The 26,252-nt window shown below is 41.5% G+C and overlaps 1 protein-coding gene across 3 annotated transcripts in view; it reads right to left on the reverse strand.

Annotated features, from left to right (window-relative positions):
- slc23a1 (solute carrier family 23 member 1) overlaps positions 1-26,252 on the reverse strand; it is a 170,606-nt gene that overhangs the window by 55,258 nt on the left and 89,096 nt on the right. For 2 of the 3 annotated variants that reach the window (XM_072264451.1, XM_072264449.1), the window contains exons 1-2: positions 22,810-22,872; positions 20,124-20,207 (exon numbers count right to left, since the gene is read on the reverse strand). In XM_072264451.1, coding sequence (XP_072120552.1) covers positions 20,124-20,207; positions 22,810-22,866 — 141 coding nt within the window. In that variant the 5' untranslated portion in view covers positions 22,867-22,872. Of the gene's footprint in view, positions 1-20,123; positions 20,208-22,809; positions 22,873-26,252 lie in introns of those variants that run through there. The other variant, XM_072264450.1, reaches the window with a different exon arrangement.

The following is a 26,252-nucleotide window of genomic DNA, read 5'->3' on the forward strand; positions in this document are numbered from 1 at the left end:
CCTTTGTACAAAGTTGCTCTTGATATTCTGTCTTTTAACATCATTGCTTCAATGGAATGAAAGGCTGTAAAGATTGTTCACATTAATGTAAAGGTTGAAAGCAATAAAACCAAGCACAAATTCGGTTAAATGTGTCCTGATGAAGCTTGAAACATTGATGGTTCATTCTCTTCCATAGACACTGCCTGACATGCAGAGATCCTCCAGTTAATAGTCATAGTCATAGTCATACTTTATTGATCCCAGGGGAAATTGGTTTTTGTTACAGTTGCACCATAAATAATTAAATAGTAATAAAACCATAAATAGTTAAATAGTAAGATGTAAATTATGCCAGGAAATAAGTCCAGGACCAGCCTATTGGCTCAGGGTGTCTGACCCACCAAGGGAAGAGTTGTAAAGTTTGATGGCCACAGGCAGGAATGACTTCCTATGACGCTCTGTGTTGCATCTCGCTGGAATGAGTCTCTGGCTGAATGTACTCCTGTGCCCAACCAGTACATTATGTAGTCGATGGGAGACATTGTCCAAGATGGCATGCAACTTGGACAGCATCCTCTTTTCAGACACCACCGTCAGAGAGTCCAGTTCCAACCCCACAACATCACGGGCTTTATGAATGAGTTTGTTGATTCTGTGGTGTCTGCTACCCTCAGCCTGCTGCCCCAGTTCCTCTAACTTCATTAAAACAGCATAAAGACAAAAAAGCATAAATCATAGACAATAGCAAATGCAAAGAAAGATTGAAAGGGAATTAGTTTTAATATTTGCAAAATATGGTTATCAGGCTACTGATGTAGACTGTCGGATGTGGTATTATCTTGGAAGCAGGCAGATTTCCTGGGACTGATCAAGTCTATTACATCTACCAGGAAAGTACAAATAAACAGGGGTACATGAAACAGGGAAAGTCTAGTACAAGTTGACACAGTAGTGCAACTAATGGAGATATTGGCTCGCATGTCAGACACTGGGGTTCAATCCTGATTTTGAGTATTGTCAGTGTAGAGTTTGTATATTCACACAGTTTCTCTGGTGCTCCAGCTTCTTCAAGCAACACAAAATGTACAAGTTGGCAAGTGAAATACCTCTACTGCTTCAGTGAGTCAAAGAACATTGGGATTCAAGTAGGATTAGTGAGATTGGGCTGCAGATGGTTGGCAAAGACTGAAGCATTTTTTTTTGCACCATTCTGCACAGTTTTTCTCTTATAATGGCAGACATCAAATGCGAGCTTGCAATCAAACTAACAAGGCAAGAAGAAAAAAGAAACCAGCATCTCACTCATTGGAGGCCAAGCCTCTACCTATGAGATTTGTGGAACAGATGTACCTATTGTCTGGATGCTTACTCGACAAATCTGTTGTGATATATCTGCATCCAGAGTGACTTATCGTGGTCACAAGTAAGATTTATTGAAAGTAGGGTATTATCAACTATGGGTCAGCCGGTCATGCAGTGGCATCAGCCCTGAACTTCGAGGTGGATGGTCCTGAGACTGAATCTCACCAGGTCCCAACCTGGGCAGCAGCAGTATCGGCACAGAAGAAAGGCCCGGCAATCTACTTCCGTGTCTTGCCATGAGATCCCTATGGACAGCTACACTATCCATGGAGTTGCCATGAGTCTACAGCACTCAGCAGCAACAACGATTATCAACTTTAATCATAGATATGTGGGTAGAGAGAGCAGCAACATTGTGAAGGGGGAACCAAAGTACTATTGTGCAACTTAAACCTTTAGGCAAATTTAATTCTGAGTTCTACCAAATTATTACCAATGCCTCACTTTTATATAGCATAGAAACATAGAAAATAGGTGCAGGAGTAGGCCATTCAGCCCTTCAAGCCTGCACCGCCATTCAGTATGATCATGGCTGATCATCCAACTCAGAACCCTGTGCCAGCCTTCCCTCCATACCCCCTGATCCCTTTAGCCACAAGGGCCATATCTAACTCCCTCTTAAATATAGCCAATGAACTGGCCTCAACTGTTTCCTGTGGCAGAGAATTCCACAGATTCACCACTCTCTGTGTGAAGAAGTCTTTCCTAATCTCGGTCCTAAAAGGCTTCCCTTTATCCTCAAACTGCGACCCCTCGTTCTGGACTTCCCCAACATCGGGAACAATCTTCCTGCATCTAGCCTGTCCAATCCCTTTAGGATTTTATACATTTCAATAAGATCCCCCCTCAATCTTCTAAATTCTAATGAGTATAAGCCTAGTTGATCCAGTCTTTCATCATATGAAGGTCCTGCCATCCCAGGAATCAATCTGGTGAACCTTCATTGTACTCCCTCTATGGCAAGGATGTCTTTCCTCAGATTAGGGGACCAAAACTGCACACAATACTCCAGGTGTGGTCTCACCAAGGCCTTGTACAACTGCAGTAGTACCTCCCTGCTCCTGTACTCAAATCCTCTCGCTATAAATGCCAGCATACCATTCGCCTTTTTCACCACCTGCTGTACCTGCATGCCCACTTTCAATGACTGGTGTATAATGACACCCAGGTCTCATTGCACCTCCCCTTTTCATAATTGGCCACCATTCAGATAATAATCTGTTTTCCTGTTTTTGCCACCAAAGTGGATAACCTCACATTTATCGACAATAAGTTGCATCTGCCATGAATTTGCCCACTCACCTAACCTATCCAAGTCACCCTGCATCCTCTTAGCATCCTCCTCACAGCTAACACTGCTGCCCAGCTTCGTGTCATCCGCAAACTTGGAGATGCTGCATTTAATTCCCTCATCTAAGCCATTAATATATATTGTAAACAACTGGGGTCCCAGCACTGAGCCTTGCGGTACCCCACTAGTCACTGCCTGCCATTCTGAAAAGGTCCCATTTATTCCCACTCTTTGCTTCCTGTCTGCCAACCAATTCTGTATCCATATCAATACCTTACCCCCAATACCATGTGCTTTAAGTTTGCACACTAATCTCCTGTGTGGGAACTTGTCAAAAGCCTCTTGAAAATCCAAATATACCACATCCACTGGTTCTCCCCTATCCACTCTACTAGTTACATCCTCAAAAAAATTCTATGAGATTCGTCAGACATGATTTTCCTTTCACAAATCCATGCTGACTTTGTCCGATGATTTCACCGCTTTCCAAATGTGCTGTTATCACATCTTTGATAACTGACTCTAGCATTTTCCCCACCACCGATGTTAGGCTAACCGGTCTATAATTCCCTGGTTTCTCTCTCCCTCCTTTTTTAAAAAGTGGGGTTACATTAGCCACCCTCCAATCCTCAGCAACTCAGAATCTAAAGAGTTTTGAAAAATTATCACTGATGCATCCATTATTTCTTGGGCTACTTCCTTAAGCACTCTGGGATGCAGACCATCTGGCCCTGGGGATTTATTTGCCTTTAATCCCTTCAATTTACCTAACACCACTTCCCTACTAACATGTATTTCCCTCAGTTCCTCCATCTCACTGGACCCTCTGTCACCTACTATTTCTGGAAGATTATTTATGTCCTCCTTAGTGAAGACAGAACCAAAGTAGTTATTCAATTGGTCTGCCATGTCCTTGCTCCCCATAATCAATTCACCTGTTTCTGTCTGTAGGGGACCTACATTTGTCTTAACCAATCTTTTTTTCTTTTCACATATCTATAAAAGCTTTTACAGTCAGTTTTTATGTTCCCTGCTAGTTTTCTCTCATAATCTTTTTTCCCCTTCCTAATTAAGCCCTTTGTCCTCCTCTGCTGGACTCTGTATTTCTCCCAGTCCTCAGGTGAGCCACTTTTTCTGGCTAATTTGTATGCTTCTTCTTTGGAATTGATACTATCCCTAATTTCCCTTGTCAGCCATGGGTGCACTACCTTCCTTGATTTATTCTTTTGCCAAACTGGGGTGAACAATTGTTGTAGTTCATCCATGCGATCTTTAAATGCTTGCCATTGCATATCCATTTAAAAAAGTAACGGAAAAAAGCAACCATCATGGTATCAATTTGCATTGTATAATCCAAAGATTCCCCACTCACCCTGTTTAAAAAAAAATAATTTACAGGACAAAAAGAAAGAAAACAGACTAAAAGGGACAATGCACCCCCACTTACTTTACCCACCCACCTGATTTGTTAAAAACTGAAAACAAGAATATTGTATGGTGTAGATGAAAAACAAAAATTTTTATGTTTTCCAATAACTCATCGTCAATCCTGTAACACCCATCATTGTGACATCAGCAAGTAGCCAAGCTATTCATATATAACAAACAATTGAGGTTCCAGCTTGCATTTTACAGGGATGTCACTAGCCATTTCCTTCTAAGTATATTCTTACTCCGGTCTTCAAGGAGAGGGAAATCAAGGGTAATATTCCCAAAAAGCATAAAGTTAAAGAACAAGATTAAGCACCATCATGTGTGGCATTGTTAAAGGCCTTTTGAAAATCCAAAAATGCAACATCAACAAGTTCTCCATTGTCTATCCTGCTTGGTATTTCTTCATAGAATTCCAAACAAGATTGTCAGGAAAGAATTTCCCTTGAGGAAATCAGGTTGCCTGCAGCCTATTTTATCATGTGCTTCCAAGTACCCTGAGAAGGCATCTTTAATAATTGACCCCCATATCTTCCCAACCACTGAGGTCAGACTAACTGGCCTATAGTTTCCTTTGTTTTGCCTCTCTTCTTCTTGAAGAGCGGAGTGACATTTGCAATTTTCCGGTCTTCTGGAACCACTCCAGAATCTAGTAATTCTTGAAAGGTCATTACCAGAGCCCCCTCGATATCTTCAGCCACCTCCTTTAGAATTCTGGTCCAGGTGACATATCTGTTTTCCAAGAACCTTCTCTCTAGTTATGGTAACTTCACACATTCATGCCCCCGACACCTGGAACTTCCACCATACTGCTGATATCTTCCACAGTGAAGACTCATGCAAAATACTTATTCAATTCATCCGCCATTTCGTTGACAATTGGCAAGCAAGTAGACATTGATGTTGGTGCAAATAAAATAGGCAAGGCTCCAAAGGAATGCCCCACATTGAAAATCTGTAAAACAAGTCATGTCAGGCATAATCTCTGGAAAGAGAAACAAAATGCAACTATTGTTGGTAGATTCTCAGGTGGTGATGAGAGGGTGTACAGGAATGAGATATGCCAATTAGTGGAGTGGTGCCGCAGCAACAATCTGGCACTCAACATCAGCAAGACGAAAGAGCTGATTGTGGACTTCAGGAAGGGTAAGACGAAGGAACACATACCAATTCTCATAGTGGGATCAGAAGTGGAGAGAGTGAGCAGCTTCAAGTTCCTGGGTGTCACTGGTCCCAACATACCTATGTAGTTATAAAGAAGGCAAGACAGTGGCTATACTTTATTAAGAGATTGAAGAGATTTGGCATGTCAACAAATACACTCAAAAACTTCTATAGTTGCACCGCGGGAGAGCATTCTGACAGGCTGTGGTTCGGAGGGGCTTCTGCACAGGACCGAAAAAAGCTACAGAAGGTGGTAAACTTAGTCAGCTCCATCTTGCGTATTAGCCTACAAAGTACCCAGGACATCTTCAGGGAGCAGTGTCTCAGAAAGACAGTGTCTATTATTAAGGACCTCCAGCACCCAGGGCATGCCCTTTTCTCACTGTTACCATCAGGTAGGAGATACAGAAGCCTGAAAGCACACACTCAGTGATTCAGGAACAGCTTCTTCCCCTCTGCCATCCGATTCCTAAATGGACATTGAATCTTTGGACACTACCTCACTCTTTAAAAAAATACAGTATTTCTGTTTTGCACGTTTTTAAATCTATTCAATATACACAATTGACTTACTTGTTTATTTATTATTATTATTTTATTCATTATTTTTTTCTCTCTGCTAGATTATGTATTGCACTGAACTGCTGCTGCTAAGTTAACAAATTTCATGTCACATGCCGGTGATAACAAACCTGATTCTGATTCTGAAAATTATCACAGTGAGTCTGGAGTCAAACAAGGCTTAGATAGTGGATTGCCTTTTCTGAAGACATTCAGACCAAATACAATATTTTCATGAAAAGATGCAGAGTAGCACCTTTGGACCAATAGTTCAGAACTCTGGCTTCTAGTACAGTAAGGTAACCACTACAATACTGTACCCTAATGTCACAACTGTGGACACTAATGTGGAGTCTCCGTAATCTCACAGGTGGACAGCTGAAAGAAGATAGCAATCACGCACGTGAAAATTCCCACATTCCAGCCAATTAAGGTACCTTGTATTAAACTCTCTTCCTTTTGTTTCAGTCCTGTCATGTTTTGACTGAAGGACAGCAATGGCAACACTCCCTGATCACCTTAGTCCTCATTGCAGGAAAGATTAGTAACTTAAAAAGAAACCGTTAAAGCAGCAGTATTAACTTAGTTCTTAGTTACTGTTTTCGAGCCACAATGACAGCTTCAGTGTTTAGTTTGAGAGTTTTTAGTTCATGGCCATGTTGGCCTTGCATTTATTATTTTCCTTCGTTCTATACAGTTCTTAATAAAGACCAGTGAACTGTTCATTCCTTGGCTGTGTCTCTTGAGACAGCAAGACTTGAGCACCAAAATGGACCCAGTGGAAAGAGGACAGCTGGAATCATCCCTGAGCCTTATTGTCAGGTGAGGGAGAAGTTAAAGACATTGGAGGGTGGGATGGCAGAAGTGGCTTCCACAGTGCGACTGCTACTCTCAGAGCGGCAAACCAGTCCATGCTAGAAGAACAGGTGACAGCACTCACAACAATGGTACAGCAAATCACAACACATGGTCTGAATTTTGTGTTCAGGTGGGGGAGAGGTTAAAGTCAGTGGAGGCTGAGTTGGCAGGAACAGCTCTAACGGTGCGACAACTACTGTCAGATCAGCAAGGCCAGTCCATGCTGAAAGAATAGGTATCAGAAATCACAACGACAGTTCAGCACCTCACAACAGAGAGAATTAGGTTACTGCGCTCACTGCCCCTATTCAGTAGCCCTCTGCCAGGGCAGCCACACTTCCAGCACTGGCACGTTCTCCATCCTCCTCTATTGCAGTCGCATCAGCTTCGGCCCCGAATGCCCTGATTCCCTTGACTACTTCCTGACCTAAACCAAACATTCCTCCAATCTGTTGATAATCCGATGACCCTGGGAACAACTACGGGAACTTTATCACTCAGTGTGACCTGCCTTTCCAAGCCCAGCCAGGCTGGTTCAGAAATGATGCTTGCATGGTGAATTTCTTAAGCGACTCCCTATTCAATGCCCAATGAGAACAAGGTTCTCATGCAGATTAATCTTTTCAACAATTTGTAGTTGAGCTCTGGACAGTGTTTGACCTTCCAGTACGGAGTCAGCAGAGTGCCCACTGACCCCTGCACCTGCGCCAAGGGAGAGGGACAGCAAGAGACCAAGCAGTAAAGTTCAGACGGGGTGGTGCAAAATGTCTCTCATCACTGTTTTCCATCATGGGCTGAGCTCAGACGTCTGGCATGAGATCGCAGTGTGTGATGAACAGGACAGCCAGATGACCAGCTAAATCTGGTGATTTGAATAGACAACCAGGCAGCTGAGTGGCACAAAGGGAGAATGCCCTGAACCTCCTACTCATTTGATCTCTGCCTGTCTCCAGCCCCTCTCATATCATCCAGTAAACAGCCTGCATGCAGGTGAGGGTTGGGAGCGGGGGGGAGGCCTGCAACTAACTCAGGAGGAACAAGATTGATGCAGAAGAACAAGATTGATGCGGAAGAACAAGATTCACGTGGAAGAATAAGATTGCTGCCTCTACCGTGGCTCTCCAGGACACTTCTCGGTATCGGGTCCCAAGCGCTCAGCAAGAAGGGGAATTCTGACGGGTCAATTCTCCCTGTAAGCATCTGCCGCAGTCAAATATTCTGTGCTATGGTTTTCTATGACTGAATAATGTTCCCAGCTTCCTCATACTCGGGGTTCCATACCCATGAACTTCAGGCATTTATCGACTCTGAGGAGGCCAGGAGCCTCGTGGATATCTCTCAGGCTCAGAGATGGGGAGCTCCCACTCAATAACTGAGGGAGAATATTGAGATCAAGGCTCTGGATGATCAGCTTCTGGGCATCAGCAAGATCCACCTTTCCACAGTACTCCTCCAACCAGTGCTCGAGGGCAACCATAGGGAATAGCTCTCCTTCGATCATGCTGATTCACCTGAACTGCCGCTGGGGCTTGGTCTTCCCTGAGAGCGGAGGGCCACACCATGCTACATGGGACCACGCGTAGTGGAGAAGGCTCTCAACAGAGTTTCCTATAGGCTGCGGCTACAATCATCCATGAAGATTCATCCAGTGTGGCATGTTTCCCAGCTCAAGCCCAGTGATTTCCTCTCCCCTTGCTCCAGTCTCCACTCCTCCACTTCCCCCATCTGGCCTGATCCATCTATGTGTTGCATCCTGGCATCTCGCCAGGTGTGGGGGCAATGTTCAGTTCCTCGTTGATTGGAAGGGGTAAGGGCCAGAAGAATATTCTTGGGTTCCAGCTCAACACATCCTGGACAACACTCTCATCCAGGACTTCTAGTGGGCACAGGCCTCCAGCACGTCAAATGCTGCGCCTAGAGAGGGGGTCTTGTCACAAGCATAGACACTGCTGTGGAGTCTGGGTGCTCTCGCAGCCTGGTAGCTGAAAGAAGGCAGCAATCGCGCACATTAGGATGCAGCCAGTCCAGCCAATTAGGATTGCTTTCTAATAGTATTTAACTCTCTTCCTTTAGTTTCAGTCTTGTCAAGTCTTGATCAAAGCACAGTTATGACAATGCTCCCTGTTTGCCTTAGCCCACATTCCAGAAAGATAATTAGTGACTTTGATATATGCTGTTAAAAGAGTGGTATTAATTTAGTTCTAGGTTACTGCTTTTGAGCTGCAGTGACAGAGTTAGTATTTTCGTGAGATTGAGAGTTTATTATTTTCCTTTGTTCTGTACAGTTCTTATTAAAACTAAGAGAATTGTTTATTCCATATCTGTGTCACACCCTCTGCATTTGGGCCATCACTGAAGATTTGTGTCACCTAAAAAGAATAATGATGGAATGAGACAAATTCAATGTAACACTGAATGATTTTTTTTGCAGGGAGAACACAAAACCATGCATGCCAAAATAATATAGCCTTACGGAATGGGCACCAGCCAAGATATCCAAGGGGTTTGTGCGACAATTTTTATGTTAGCAATGGATATGGGATGGTGAGCTTTGTTCACATAGACACAACACAGCAATAGGTGCATATACTAATATTGCGATCCTGGTTATTGCAGGCTAGTAATAATAGAAAAAAGTGTATTTGGAGGGACTGCAGAAATGTTAGAATGGCTCCAGTGAATAGAGATAACAGTTACAATGATAGTCTCACAAGGCAGGGTTTATTCCCTTTCAAAAAGTGAATTTATTATGGGGAACAAGGAAATGGCAGATGAGTTGAACAGGTACCTTGGATCTGTCTTCACTAGGGAAGACACAAACAATCTCCCAGATATAATAGTGGCCAAAGAACCTAGAGTAATGGATGAAGCGAAGGAAATTTATATTAGGCAGGAACTGGTGTTGGATAGACTGTTGGGTCTGAAGGCTGATAAGTCCCCAGGACCTGATGGTCTACATCCCAGGGTACTTAAGGAGGTGGCTTTAGAAATCGTGGACGCATTGGTTATCATTTTCCAATGTTCTATAAATTCAGTATCAGTTCCTGTGGATTGGAGGGTGGCTAATGTTGTCCCACTTTTCATGAAAGGAGGGAGAGAGAAAACAGGGAATTATAGACCGGTTAGCCTGACATCAGTGGTGGAAAGATGCTGGAGTCAATTATAAAAGATGAAATTACGACACATTTGGATGGCAGTAACAGGATCGATCCAAGTCAGCATGGATTTATGAAATGGAAATTGTGCTTGACTAATCTTCTGGAATTTTTTGAGAATGTAACTATGAAAATGGATAAGGGAGAGCCAGTGGACGTAGTGTACCTGGACTTTCAGAAAGCCTTTGATAAAGTCCCACATAGGAGATTAGTGGGCAAAATTAGAGCACGTGGTATTGGGGGCAGAGTACTGACATGGATTGAAAATTGGCTGGCTGACAGGAAACAAAGAGTAGCGACTAACGGGTCCCTTTCAGAATGGCAGGCAGGGTACCTCAGGATTCAGTGCTGTGACCGCAGCTGTTTACAATATACATTAATGATTTAGATGAAGAGATTAAAAGTAACATTAGCAAATTTGCAGATGACACAAAGCTGGGTGGCAGTGTGAAATGTGCGGAGGATGTTATGAGAATGCAGGGTGACTTGGACAGGCTGGGTGAGTGGGTGGATGCAGTTTAATGTGGATAAATGTGAAGTTATCCACTTTGGTGGTAAGAACAGGAAGGCAGATTATTATCTAAATGGAGTCAAGTTTGGAAAAGGGGAAGTACAACAAGATCTAGGTGTTCTTGTACATCAGTCACTGAAAGCAAGTATGCAAGTACAGCAGGCAGTGAAAAAAGTTAATGGCATGCTGGCCTTCATAACAAGGGGAATTGAGTATAATAGCAAAGAGGTCCTTCTGCAGCTGTACCGGGCCCTGGTGAGACCACACCTGGAGTACTGTGTGCAGTTTTGGTCTCCAAATTTGAGGAAGGACATTCTTGCTACTGAGGGAGTGCAGCGTAGGTTCACAAGGTTAATTCCCAGGATGACGGGACTGTCATATGTTGAAAGATTGGAGTGACTGGGCTTGTATACACTGGAATTTAGAAGGATGAGAGGGGATCTGATTGAAACATACAAGATTATTAAGGGATTGGACACGCTGGAGACAGGAAGCATACTCCTGCTGATGGGTGAGTCCAGAACCAGAGGCCACAGTTTAAGAATAAGGGGTCGGCCATTTAGAATGGAGTTGAGGAAAAACTTTTTCACCCAGCGAGTGTGGATATGTGGAATGCTCTGCCCTAGAAGGCAGTGGAGGCCAAGTCTCTGGATGCTTTCAAGAAAGAGATGGATAGAGCTCTTAAAGATAGCGGAATCAAAGGTTATGGGGATAAGGCAGGAACTGGATACTGATTGTGGATGATCAGCCATGATCACAGTGAATGGCGGTGCTGGCTCGAAGGGCTGAATGGCCTACTCCTGCATCTATTGTCTATTGTCTATTGTAAAACTAGAAAATGTTATTAGCTTTTAGTATGAAGGGGATCAATCGGGTAATTTAATAGGCTTTACATTGAGGGGAGCACTCGTGACCAGAGGGCACTGATGAAATGTGACTTGCCAGTGGACCAGTAATAAGACTGGAAGGTACTCTTAAGATATAAGTATACTTCATTCTTTACACTGTTCCAGACAATAGGAATGCAGGAACATGGTATTATGGGGAAAGAGAGAAAGACTGACTGGATTGCTCTTAGAAAGAGATCCACAAAATCATGGATGAAATGACCTTAAGACCATTTGATATAGGAGCAAAATTAGGCCATTTGGTCCATCAAAACTGCTCCACAATTTCATCATGGCTGATCCAATTTTCCTGTCAGCTCCAATCTCCTGTCTTCTCCCTGTATCCTTTCATGCCCTGACCAATCAAAAATCTATCGACCCCTGCCTTACATATACATAAAGACTTGGCCTCGATAGCTTCCTGTGGTAAAGAATTCCTCAGATTCACCATTCTCTGGCTAAAGAAGTTCCTCATTAACTCCATTCTAGAAGGACACCCCTCTATTCTGAAACCATGTCTTCTGGTCTTAGATTCTCCCAGCACAGGAAACATCCTCTCCACATCCACACTATCAAGACCTTTCACTATTCAATAGGTTTTAATGCGGTCACCCGTCATTTTTCTGAATTCTAGTGAATACAGGCCCAGAGCCATCAATCGTTAAATCATTTTCAGGAAGCTCCTTTGAACCCTCTCCAGTTACAGGATATCCTGTCTACAAATAAGGGGCCCAAATTTACTCACAGTTCTCCAAGTGAGGCCTCACCAGTGCTTTATATAAAGTATCGACATTACATCCTTGCTATTATATTCTAGTCCTCTTGAAATGAATGCTGACATTGCATTTGCCTTCCTCACCACAGACTCAACCTGCAAATTAATCTTTAGGGAATCTGCATTAGGACTCCCAACCACCTCTGCATATCAACCTTTGGTATTTTCTCTCCATTTAGAAGTTAGTCTCAACCCTTTCATTTCTTCTACCAAAGTGCATGACCATATACTTCCCGACACAGTATTTCATCTGCTGTTTCCTAACACAGACCCCCGTGGAACACGCCTTGTCACCGGCAACCAGTTAAAAAAGGCTCCCTTTATTCCCATTCCTTGCCACCTGCCAATCAGCCACTGCTTTATTCATGCTAGAACCTTCCCTGTAATACCATAGACCCATTGCTTGTTAGGCAGCCTTATATGTGGCACCTTATCAAAGGCCTTCTGAAATCCAAGGACACAATATCAACCAATTCTCATTTGTCTATCCTACTTGTTACTTCTTCAACGAATTACAGCAGATTTGTCAGGCAAGATTTTCCCTTGAGGAAACCATACTATCTACGGCCTATTTTATCATGTGCCTCCAAGTACCCTGGGACGTCATCCTTAATATTCGACTCCGACATCTTCCCAACCACCGAGATCAGACTAACTGTCCTATAGTTCCTTTTCTTTTGCCTCACTCCCTTCTTGAAAAGTGGAGTGACATTTGCAATTTTCCAGTCTTCCGGAACCATTCCAGAATCTAGTGACATTTACCGGGTGTACTACAAATGAGTATGTCCTAATCTTTGTGCTTTAAGATATTGCCTTCGGGCAGGTGGGGCTTGTCAGTCTTGAACGGCAGCCTGCCTAAGTGAAGGAAAACTCTGATTTTAAACCTCCGCTGCCTTGCGGCCATACCCACCCATGGAGTGGCTTTGGGAGTAAACCTGAGGAAGAAATCTGGAGCTGGGGTCCCTAAGGCAGTTTGATGTTGTTTACAACTTCACTCTGGCAACCTCTGTGACAACACTGGTGCCAGCTTGCCTTTCCCTCGGACTACAACAGTGACGTGGAGATGGGGAGCCTGCTGCATGGGCAACAGCCGGTTCTTCAAATCTTTCCACCCAGGCTTGCGCCCTGGAGAGGACACAGTCCACCAGAGAAGCAAACCCATGATCCTCTGTGATTGAAGGCTGCCTACAGAAGATATTGCCTTCAGCCTAACATACAGCCCAAATAAACTACATCAAAAGATATCTCTCAGAAAAACACAAATTAGGTTACAAGCCATGACCTTCTGGATAAAGCACTAATGGCTCTTTCCAAACTGTTAATATTATCTAATGGCTTGTCACACTACCTGTTGTCATTAACTTCCCCAGACAGTAGTTAGATTGGCAAGACAATAAGTTTTGAATCAGGATTTGAGAGGGAAGTTCTACTTTAAGGAAGGGATGATGCATAAATAATCAACACCTGGAATGCCCTAATCATTTAAAATTTCTTCATTATCTTTTTTTACACCCAGTCATAGGTATCATCAATTTTTGCTGAGTTGTTAATCTTCACAGCTGTCATCTCATTCTAACAAGGTTTCCTGATGATATTTAAACATCACCTTTTGCTCTAATTTGTCATTGATATCCCAATAAATTTGTGTATATTTTCTTATTCCATAAATATTAATAAAACAATGAATCTATACTTGTTCCATTTCCATTTACAACACATCCCTTTAAAACAGAGATAATCTTTTTGACAACCTTCTTATCTACAGTATTTTTAAGTTTTGTAAATAAATATCCTCTTGAAAGGCTTTTGTATTCCTTTTAGGAATGTTCTTTCTTTTTTTTAAATTGCATATTTCTCCCCATTCATCAATTTATAATATTTTAAACATTCCATTTAATATTATTATTTTCACTCACTGTTTTGTATCATGAATAATTTTGCAATTATATCTGTGTTAAAGGGCACAAGATCATTATAAAGCAAAATTATTTTGAATATTTCTCATAGGTTATCTGCAAATGTGACCAGTTTTCTGCCACATCAATGTTCCAGAAATTCTTCTGAAATTTATCATTTTAAGCAAAATTGTCCTTTATCAGAGCAAATATCAAATTCAATCATGATCTGTGGTAGATAAATATTTTGTTACTGTTAGATTAATGCAAGCTAAATCAACAATACTGTATTTCAATAAAGGAGCATTAAGGTTCACTGCCTTTCTCCTTGAATTGAATTGAATTGACTTTATTTCTAATATCCTTCATATATGCAAGGAGTAAAAATTTTTAAGTTACGTCTCCATCTAAATGTGCAATGTGCAATTATAGTAATTTGTAATAAATAGTATATACATTAAGATATTCAACAGAACAGTCAATATAGCTTAGAAATACAACTGTGTCAGTGTGAATAATCGGCCTGATGGCTTTGTAGAAGATGCTGTCCCGCATCCTGTTGGTCCTGGCTTTGTGGTTGAGGTGATTTGGGTCCCCAGTGATCCTTCTGGCCCTTTCTATGCACCAGTTGCTGTAAATGTCCTGAATAGTGGGAAGTTCACATCTACAGATGTGCTGGTCTGTCTGCACCACTCTCTACAGAGCCCTGCAATTAAGGGAAGTACAGTTCCCATACCAAGCAATGATACAGCCAGTCAGGATGCTCTCAGTTGTGCCCCCATAGAAAGTTCTTATGATTGAGGGCCCATACCAAACTCCTTCAACCGTCTGAGGTGAAAGAGGCGCTGTTATGCCTGTTTCATCATGTAGCCAGTATTAACAGACCAAGTGAGATCCTCGGTGATGTGTACACCCAGGAACTTGAAGCTGTCCACCCTCTCAACCCCAGATCTATTGATGTCAATAAGGGTTAGCCTGACTCCATTCCTCATGTAGTTCATAACCAGCTTCTTTGTTTTTGCAGCATTGAGGTAGAGGTTGTTTTCTTGATACCACTGTGTCAGGGTGATGACTTCTTCTCTGTAGGCTGCCTCGTTATTATTTGAGATAAAGTTAATCATTGTAGTATCATCTGCAAATTTAATTATCAGATTGGAACTGTGGGTGGCAATACAGTCACGGGTGTACAGAGAGTAAAGGAGGGGGCTTAGGACACAGCCCTGGAGTCTCCTGTGTTGAAGGTCAGAGAGGCAGAGGTGAGGGAGCCCACTCTTACCACCTACTGGCGAGCTGACAGGAAGTCCAGGATCCAGCTGCAAAAGGCAGGGTGAAGGCCGAGTTTTCTGAGCTTCTTGTCAAGCCTGGAGGGAATTTTGGTGTTGAATGTTGTCCAAGAACAGCATTCTCACATGGGCATTCCCCTTCTCCAGGTGTGTAAGGACAATGTAAAGAGCTGTGGCTATTTCACCATCTGTTGATCGGTTGTGTTGGTAGGCAAATTGTAGGGGGTCCAGAGTGCGTGGTAGCATGCTGCAGATGTAGTCCTTGACCAGCCTCTCAAAGTATTTGCTTAGTATTAAGGTGAGTGTGACAGGACACCAGTCATTCAGACATGTTACCTTGGTCTTTTTAGGTACAGGACAATGTGGATGTTTTGAAGCAGGAGGGCACTCTACACTGGGAGAGAGAGAGAGATTAAAACTGTCTGCAAACACACCAACCAGTTGTGCCACACACACTCTGAGTACCCACTCTGGGATGTCACCCAGTCCCACAGCCTTGCAGTTGTTCACTCATTGGAAACCCCTGCGTACTTCAGCCTCAGAGATGACCAAGCTACGAATCGCATCAGTGGCTCTCCTCAGGGCTCAGTGTTGGCAACCTCAAACCGAACGTAAAAAAGATTTAGGTCATCTGGGAGAGAGGCAGCGATGTTGACAGCACCATTGTGTTTAGCTTTGAAGTCTGCCTAAGCTGCATGTGTTGTTGGTGCAGAGTTGTGTCTGGACCTTGTCCTTGTATTGTTGTTTCACTTCTGCCTGGTGGTTACCGGCGGTGAAAGCTCTGTCTCGCAGGGTGAGTGCAGCATGCATGGAACTGTTGGTCCAGGATTTCTGATTTGGATAGACCCTGACCGATTTTTGGGGGACAATGTCCTCGATGCACTTCCAGATGAAGCTTGTGACCTCATCTGACTTACACTCTGCTGCTGAAGGAGGGAAGTATAAGTGTGCATTGTTGATAAAACTTGGCAACCTACTTAAGAATGAGCTAGATCTCTTAAGTATATAGAAACCCCCATGAAAGAGGGAGACAAGGCATAAGTATGCAGCAGGCAAATCTTAAGAGGAGGCACAAAATGGAATTCTAGTGGAATTGACTGGCAAGGACTTGTGCAAGGAGTGGTGGTTGGGTAGTACCATAGTATAGTACAAGAGCAGAAGGTTTTGAAATCCTTGAAGACAATTTCAAAGGACAATGTTAGGCATTGTTGGCTTAACATCAGATCAAAATTTTAAAAGGGAATTTTGTTAGACCTTCCCAGAGATATTTGTCAGTATCGGGGTCCTAATGTGAGGCACAATCCACTGTTTGGACAATTTACATACTGGCCCAGATAAACTGGAAAAGCAAGGTGTCTGGATCAGAGGCAAGAGTGGGACCGATTTCCCTTGCTCTCCTGCAATGCTCACTCCTCTCTTCATGATGTTGAGGCTGTGAAACCACCCTGGTGGCTCTGCTTCATGGCTGTGAGCCTCACGGTGATTTGCCCTGATAATATGATGAACTGAGACGAGCCTTTGGGCCTACTCCAGGCTGCTCCAGGGATTCGGATCCAAGGACTCAATTTGGTTCAGACTGCTGTTGCTCGCTTCTATTGGTTGCATGATTTGTGTTTTTCCTCTCTTTCTCTGCGCATTGGGTGTTGGTCTTTATTTTTTATTTGGGTTCTTTTGTGTTTCTTATTTTTTGTGATAGCCTGAAAGCCAACAGTTCTCCAGTTTGTATAATTTATACATTGTTTGATATTAAATGTACTTTTAACTTTTTGAAACTTCGAATCATGACATCAGCAGACAATTGACAACTTGAAATTACAAACCCTATCATGGCATCTGTGAAAATTAAATTAATACAAATTTAAACTGTCCTCTGTAACAGAAACTTTAAAAAAAGGCATGCAGCATTTGTACTGGCTCTTTAAGACTTCAGAGGAGGAAAATCCGCTGGCTTGCCCTATATACGACTCCAAGTCCACAACAAGGTGCTCAACTCTTAAACTGCCGAACAAACCACTCTGTTCTATCAATACCACATTGTTAAAGGAGAAAAGGAATAAAATCAACCCAATTTCTTGATCTTAGGATCATGTACAGACACAAAAAAAAATTGCACCCAGCCAGTCAGTTGTCTCTATTCAGCAACAGTAGAAAGTGGTTTTGGTACTGTTGTGAAGAGCTACTTGCCAGTAACCTGCTTGGGTTTCAGGGTGGCTCAGGTATCTACTCCATTATAGTTTCTGTCCCACTTACCAACCAATGAACAAGGAAGTGAGGTGAGGTGTGTGTGTCATTGTTTTTGATGACATTGCAAGACTTGACACAGTATCAAAGTACCCAAGTAAGATTAAAGTCAATGGACGTAAAGGGGGATGAACATTCTCCCATGGATGAGTCATAACCCTGAACCCCAGCCTCCTGAGTTACAGGAGGGGTTCTTGGAGCAGTGCTCAATTCCATCCAATACTCTTCAGCATATGAAGCATGCCACAGCTGTCTGCATCAACAACTGCCATTTATCTGCTCCCTACCTAAACGTTGTACAAACAATACAAGTGTCACAAAAAGTACCAAGAAATGACCCTTTTCAGAGTCTAGCCACCCATCCTTGACATTCATTGGCATTAGCATTGCATCTGGGGAAGGGCAGAGGAGGGAAGAGGATGATCAGAAACGAACTGGACCCATCACTTCTTTGCAGATGCTACAAGAATCAGAATGAGAATCAGGTTTATTATCACCAGCATGTGACGTGAAATTTGTTATCTTAGCAGCAGCAGTTCAATGCAATACATAATCTAGCAGAGAGAGAAAATAATAATAATAATAAATTAAATTAAACATTATAAATAAACAAGTAATTCAATGATGTATACCGAATAGATTTTTTTTTAAATGTGCAAAAACAGAAATACTGTATATTAAAAAAAGTGAGGTAGTGTCCAAAGCTTCAAAGTCCATTCAGAAATCAGATGGCAGGGGGGAAGAAGCTGTTCCTGAATCGCTGAGTGTGTGCCTTCAGGCTTCTGTATCTTCTACCTGATGGTAACAGTGAGAAGAGGTCATGCCCTGGGTGCTGGAGGTCCTTAATAATGGACCTTAATAAGTGCAAGTCAGACTGAGTGTTTTGTGGTAAAAACACTCTAATACTTCAAAGTCTTTCCATAGTCTGCAAGGCAAAAGAGGTCAAGGTCATAGCAGAATACTTTCCACTTGACTGGATGAGTTTGGCGCCTTCAATTCTCAAGCAGCAGAACATCATCCAAGACAAAGCAGTCTTCTTAATTGACACCCTCTCTACTGCCCTAAATGTTCATTCCCTCAAAAACTGGTACAGAATGGCTGGTGAGCAGGTACAAAATGCACAGCTATTTTTCACTCAGAATGCTTTGAGAGGAACTCTCCCATCAGAAGGACAAGGGAAAAAATGCATGGGAACCACCACCTTCAGGGTCACCAGATTGGGCAACCATGTGACCTGAAAATCATTGCAATTAAATGCTGGAACTCCCTCCCTCTGTTACTCTGTACTCTGTTAGTACCCTCACTAGACTATTGTATTTCAAGATAACAATTCACTGACACTGCTAGATAAATTGAAGATGGAGAGCAAATACCATCCTTGTCAGTGATGCTTACAAACAGAAAAAAAATGCATAATTAAAAAGAAAATTCCTCTGTCCTACTTTAGATAAGTGTCAAGGCCTCATAGAGCACAGAAGAAAAACAGATCGTGAGGACCTCAGTGGATAGAGAAATCAGGACTTTTGGCATTTCCATATCTTCATTCACCCTCTCCCACCCCACCAACCACCCTCTATAAAATTGGCAGTGGCTGAGAAATGCCAGTAAGATTTCCATAGCAATTATTGAGAGAGGAGAAATTTGTAAAACTGAATTATTCAGTTAGCTGTTTGCCCAAGAAAAACAACTATCTTGTTCAATTGCACTTTGTTCAAACAACTACATGGGTGTACACTGGTCACAAATTTATATTCTCTACACCCCTATCGCACACCCAGACCCTCACACCACCAAACCTTTCCTCCACAAGTTCAAGCCTGAACCAGAAATCACATTCTTTCCTAGGATTGCACTCAGCCAGTAGAAAGTTGCTGTTCAGCAGCATCAAATATAATCCATGGCAATGCTAAATCATTAAATAATGGGAGTGCCAGACACCAATATGAAGGCTGGGGTATTTCACTTCCGGTGGTATGGTGAGAGATCAGTCAGGCATCCATTTCAGTTGTAAATGGAGAAAAAAAATCAGAAGGTCGGTGGTACAGCAGTTGTCAGTAGGCTTAATCTAACAATGCCAGATGCAGGAATTGACTGACAATCATGAAGTAAATATAGTTTTTGCCTGTACAGCTATGCAAATTCTTTTACCCGTACAGCAATATTGAAAACATAGCTTTGGTCACTCGCTCTCCTCTATTTGTGGGCCCAGCAACTTGCACAGTATTGTTGATAGGAGGAAGAAGGAAAAACATCCTTCATCTAGCTTCAAAATGAAAACTAAAATGTTGAAAATTTGAAAAGCTGGAGATGCTCAGCAAGCCGAGCAGCATTTGTGAAGAGGAATTTCAGGTCAATAAAATGAAACAGTCCCAAGATATTAACTCTTTCTTTTTCCACTACATAAGCTGTCTGTCCTATCAAAAATCATCAGTCCACAGCTGTTAATCATGCTAGCAAAAAACTATAAGGGCAAATAAGGGAAAATATATTCAAGATGTCTGGTTGCATTAACTTGCTTAGGAACTTTTATTTAAAAGGCTATTGGACATTTACTGAAAAAGGGTTCAGTTTCCATCTCCATAGAAGAAACGTCTCAGTGGGGTAACTTAGACACCACTGGTAAACAGCAAAACAGAAAGGAGCTCACACAAAGTACCACTCAGCTCCCTCTCAATGCTGTAAGATTTAATGGCTCCTGTAACCTGAATATCAATCGTTTAAAATTACCTCGTCACTTCGGTTTTGATATCTTCCTCCCACAGTTACGTTGTTCTCAGACAGTTCTTCATACCCAGGGCTTGGAATTCCATTCTGGCTCAGAGAATTTGAATATATTATTTGACTACTCAACTTTCAAACAAATTTCTTGTCCAGTAAAATATAATTGTTTTCCTTAACAATTCATTCCAATTGTGTAACAGGTAAGCAAATTGTAAAAGGATGAGTCATTATTGCATACTTTGGAACATGCTTTACAAATGAACTGAAGTTACAGAGTTTATTAAATATTCTGCTTGTTTTTCCAACTTCATCTTGTTATCACAAAAGGCAAATTTTTAAATAGTGCATTTAAGTCAAATTACAATGAAGCACACAAGGGAAAGCGGAGGTTATCAGAAGTATCATCTGCAAAACTCAATGCACATTCAGTTCGTTTTCCATTGAAAGCTTGATTCTGTTCCAAGTTACACAAACTCATGAAATTTTAAAGATTTTTTTTTACCTGCGCCGGTAATGGCTACAGTTCTGAAATGATAGATCTTCACACACACACACACACACACACACACACACACAAACACACCAGACATCCCACCTCTCCCAGAAGTTCCGGGAGTCTCCCACATATTAATAGTGGCTCCCTGATGCCCGCAAATTATATACAATATCACGGAAATCAATTTTTTTGAGAGTGAGCAAGAGAGAGTGCGAGAGCGATCACGAGAGAGAGAGCGCGCGAGCGAGAGCGCGCCATGGCAGAGTGTTCCAAAAAATATATAAAATGTACGTCACCCCAGACTACACTAAAGTGTACCCCTGCCTAATAGGGTTCAAAATAATGACAGTGTTGCTCACTGCACTGTTTGCAACAGTGACTTTTCTATTGCCCATGGTGGGTTAAGACTGTAAAAGACATGTTGAGGTGAGTTTAACAGGTGTCATTCGTTCATTAGCATAGCTAACGTTATTTAAACTAGCTGGCTAGCTGCTAAGGAGCTACACTATTGCAGACATCCCACCTCTCCCGGAAGTCTCCAGCAAACTGATGGTGTTACCTCCCTGAAATGAGTTTCTGCAGGGTGGGATGTCTGACACACACACACACACACACACACACACACACATTTCCCTATCTTGTCATTTCTAACTGTAAAGATTTGTCTTCAGTAGTTGGATAATTAAAGGATGAAATGAAGAAAGATGATTAGATAAATTTCAATTGTGTTTTTGCCAAGTTAGTGCTACAGATTCTGCAAATCCGGAAAACACATTGGAGATATTCAAGTCAGGCAGCAAGTAGGACAAAATAAATTACAAACGTACATTAATGCTTTCTAGACAATCATCCAAAACATTAACATTATTTCTCTCTCCAGTTTGCCTGTCTTGAGTACTTACGATATATATCCTGCAAATACAGCCTTTATAGGCAAAGACAGGTATACATAATGTAAAATTCATGACTTGATTAAATCTACTTGTTCTAATATCTTGCAAGTTCAACAAATCCCACTATTGTTACATTATGTAATTATATTAAATTCAGCTCTAAACATTTGTTAGAGTCTAAACATACTACTAAATTGTTGGGGAATTTGAAACGACAATTAAAATTACAATTCAATGCTCACCCATCATGTCCTAAGGCCACTTTTAAAAATAAAATTTCTACAACTGGCTTTCAAAACAAACTAACAATAAATACACTCAAGTATATGATTTTCTCAATGCATAACATAATTAACCTGGAATTATAATCAAGCTTGATATTTTATAGAAAATATAATGATTAATGTTTATGAAATCAAATGGATTTTTCATAATTATTTCATTGTACATAATCATTGCTACCAAGGCCAGCAATATTTTATCTATCCCTAATTGAATTTAAGGTAGCAGTGAGACAATAGTTTTGAGCTCCTGAAATTATTATGCCCTACGTCTGTTGAGGATGGTGTTTCAAGACTATGAGTTTGCAATAATGATGATTTCATGATGCAGTTCCAAATCAGTTTGGTGTATAACTAAAGGAAGCCTGTACATGGCAGTGCTCTCCTGCATCTCTTGCCCTGGCTCTCCTGAGAGGTAGAGGTCAGCCCGCAGTACTGGGACATGCTGCAGTTCATCCATTGTGCACAGGAAGGCAGGGGGTTGAATTGTTATTTTGGATGTAGGACGTATGCTTAGAAATTCATCCCTGATTGATTAAGCTGTAGCAGGTGTGTTATATTTGGCACAAGCATTATTTAACATTTAAACAAAATGAAGCCATTTTAAAAAGCAGAATTGAAGACTTTAGAAAAAATATCTGATCTTGGCCTGAAACATTCACTGATTTATTCCCCTCTATAGATGCTACCTATGTTAGTCAGTTCCTTTAGCATTTTGTGTGTGTTGCTCTGGATTTCAAGATTCTGCGGGATCTCACGCATTTATCTTTAAAATTACATACTAAGTTCAGTTCTCAGAAGTCAGGAGAAATTCAGGGACTGTAACCTTGTGGATTAAATTCAAAGATTCCAATTTCCTAGTATTCAGTAATTTACAGTAAAAGCAAACAAAATAATCACTCTATATTCTACTTCACAAACATTTAATTTCAAATCGAAACTTCGGACAACTGCCTTGTTTTGTCAAGAGTTTCATGAAAAACAATATAGTTTAAAATGCAGCAGAAGATGAAATATGTTACCTTTAAACCGTCCCTCATTCTGGTCGCTGAAAACCTGGTCCCTTTAGCACATTGCATGCAGGAGAAGTTTTGAAACAATGTTGCATTTCATTACATTTTGAGAGAAAAAAATATTCTTCCTCTGCTGGTTAAAAATTAACTTTTCAGTTGAACTGCTGAACTTTAACCAACAGTTCATCATACATTAGCTCAGACCAAATGAGAGGTCGGAAGCTTTTAAGGTTTTTAACCCCAATGGAAATGAACTGACATCCTCAAATCATTGTGTACCCCCAGCTAAGTTGAGTACTAACCTTTGGCAGATATACTCAAGTGAACTATATTAAAATACATCAACTCAGCTGGTTGATTTGATTATTCTCACCATACACATCTGCAAAACAAAGATCACTTAAAGCACCCCCAGCCAAGCAGATCAAATCAAGCTGTTGCCAGGGAATGGTAATGGAGTCATTGTGAGTGATGACTATCATCGAACAACATACCAGACATCTCTAAAATAAACACACACGTGACTAGCTAACACAAAGGTGTAGCATAAAAAAATCAAAGAGAACACACTTGTGAAAACAAAAAATATAAAATGAAATCTGGAGTATTGCCTTCATTGTTGGCCTCCTTACTGAATGAAGTATGTACTGAAGGGAGAGCAGTGAAGATGCTCAAGACCAGTTTCAGAGACAGTGGATTTGTCATGTAGGAAAGACAGTAAGACCATGAGACATAAGAGCAGAATTAGGCCACTTAGCCCATCAAGTCTGCTCTGCTATTTGATCATAGCAGATTTATTATCCCTCTCAAAACTCATTCTCCTGCCTTCTTCCCTGTAACCTTTGAAGTTGAATAGATTGACCCATGTTCTCGAGAGTTCAGAGTTGAATGAGGCGTGCCCTCACACAAAGTCAAAATTCTTACAATGCTCAGGATGGTTGCAGGGAAAGTATTTTACTGGCCGAGGAATCCATTACTATGGGGTTATGGTCTCTGAATAAAGATCTTTCAAGAACAGAGTAGGGTTAAATGAAATTTCTACAAGCAGAAGGTAAAGAATGCTGAGAATTCTCTAATTTGACGGATTGTGGCAATTTAGTTTGTTCAAAGCAGAGATCAATGGACTTCTAGATATCAAGCGTGTGGGAATGATATAAGAGAACAGCATTCAAGTGGAAGATCAGCCACAAGAGCAATAAATAGCAGAGTAGTCTTGAGTGGCCAAAAAGCCCACTACTGCTTTTATTTCTTATGTCTATGTTAAAGCATTTTCAAAAAAACATCATAGGCTAGGTTAAAGTGACTTTCAGCCAATTTTGGAAATGCTGACCTAGGAACACCTACTCAGTAATCAATTTAGCGAGAAACCAAGCCAAATGCCATGCCCTTATTCAGATAACACATTAACTTATTCAGGAACCTATGTTAATATTCAGTGGGTGTCTGGGAATCCATTCCAGTCCACTTCATAGCATCCAAATGGCAAGATATTTTCTAAAAGTTTTGCGAATTATCTAGCACAATCGTTATTGCCCCATCTCTCAGAAATTTTCTCTTTCTAAATACAGGAAAGAAGTTACCACCAGGAAATCATGTTCTCAACATCTGTGCTATTCAGATTCAGGTAGATAGACAGTGATTTCTTCTTTTTGATCTCGGGAGTGGGTATGAAAGATTACTGGTTAATTGTCTTCCCTCACCCCCACCACCAAAGACTGACCAACTCTCCCATTTTACTTTTCAAACCAACTGTTTCCTGTTACTATTCAGATCTGTGTTAATATAGCTGAATTTCTGTGCTTATTTTGGAGTTCAGATTCAAAAAGGAAATTAGAGTTTTCTATTAATAATCACTTATTGCTCTCTTACCTTTCCTTTCCCAGCTGAAAACTAATTACAAAGTATTGCATTATTTTCTATGATCCTGCTTAGCTTTTAGCATCTTGAATATTCAAATGGTGTTTGCTTATAGGCTCCCATGGAAAGAATGGAATAGAACAGGGTTCTTCAGGCATGATACAACTCTGTTTAGTGAGTAAGGATATGTTGACCTTCACTGTCAGCCAAGCTTCAAGGAAACAACACAGAAACTCACAGTCACAACCTGGACCATAGTTCTTTTGATTATAAGGTATCTACATTTATAAGAGTTACTACGAGCTTTAGCTTAAGCCATCATCAATAAAGCCCAAAACAGACCATATTTGAAAGAGTAATGATCCAACTAGCTGTGGTGCATCAAATAAATAACTGGAGACCAATATAACTGGTTAATAAGTTCTCTGAATGAAGGGACCAATTACTGAGAATTAATTTCTCACTTTTTCAAGTACAAGTATTCTTCAACTGCATATACATTACTTCAACTACTGCACAGAGTCTTGTCACCTTCAGAAATTTTCGGATGACTCTGCCATAGGTGGATGCATCAGCAAGGGAGATGAGGCTGAGTACAGGGCTACGGTAGGAAACTTTGTCACAAGGTGTGAGCAGAATTATCTGCAGCTTAATGTGAAAAAGGCTAGGGAGCTAGTGGTAGACCTGAGGAGAGCTAAGGTACTGGTGACCCCTGTTTCCATCCAGGGGGTCAGTGTGGACATGGTGGAGGATTACAAATACCTGGGGATACGAATTGACAATAAACTGGACTGGTCAAAGAACACTGAGGCTGTCTACAAGAAGGGTCAGAGCCGTCTCTATTTCCTGAGGAGACTGAGGTCCTTTAACATCTGCCGGACGATGCTGAGGATGTTCTATGAGTCTGTGGTGGCCAGTGCTATCACCTTTGCTGTTGTGAGCTGAGGCAGCAGGCTGAGGGTAGCAGACACCAACAGAATCAACAAACTAAGGCCAGTGATGTTGTGGGGATGCAACTGGACTCTCTCACGGTGGTGTCTCAAAAGAGGATGCTGTCTAAGTTGCATGCCATCTTGGTCAATGTCTCCCATCCACTACATAATGTACTGGGTGGGCACAGGAGTACATTCAGCCAGAGACTCATTCCACCGAGATGCAACACAGAGCGTCATAGGAAGTCATTCCTGCCTGTGGCCATCAAACTTTACAACTCCTCCCTTGGTAGGTCAGACACCCTGAGCCAATAGGCTGGTCCTGGACTTATTTCCTGGCATAATTTACATATTACTAGTTAACTATTTATGGGTTTATTACTGTTTATTATTTATGGTGCAACTGTAACGAAAACCAATTTCCCCCAGGATCAATAAAGTATGACTATGACTATGACTATAATATGTTCTATCCAAAAAATTCTGGCTAACAGAATTTATCTAAAAAATTTTGAAGGTCCATGACCAACACTGAAAATTAACTTTTTTAAATCCTGGTAAACTGCCACAATTCATTCACACTGCTGGAAGCAGACTACAGAAAAGATTCTATAATAAACTCCCAGCTACAAAACATTTCCGAGAAGATTTGCAAGATAGAAT

Source organism: Mobula birostris, chromosome 7 (genome assembly GCF_030028105.1).
Source record: "Mobula birostris isolate sMobBir1 chromosome 7, sMobBir1.hap1, whole genome shotgun sequence".
NCBI lineage: Eukaryota > Metazoa > Chordata > Chondrichthyes > Myliobatiformes > Myliobatidae > Mobula > Mobula birostris.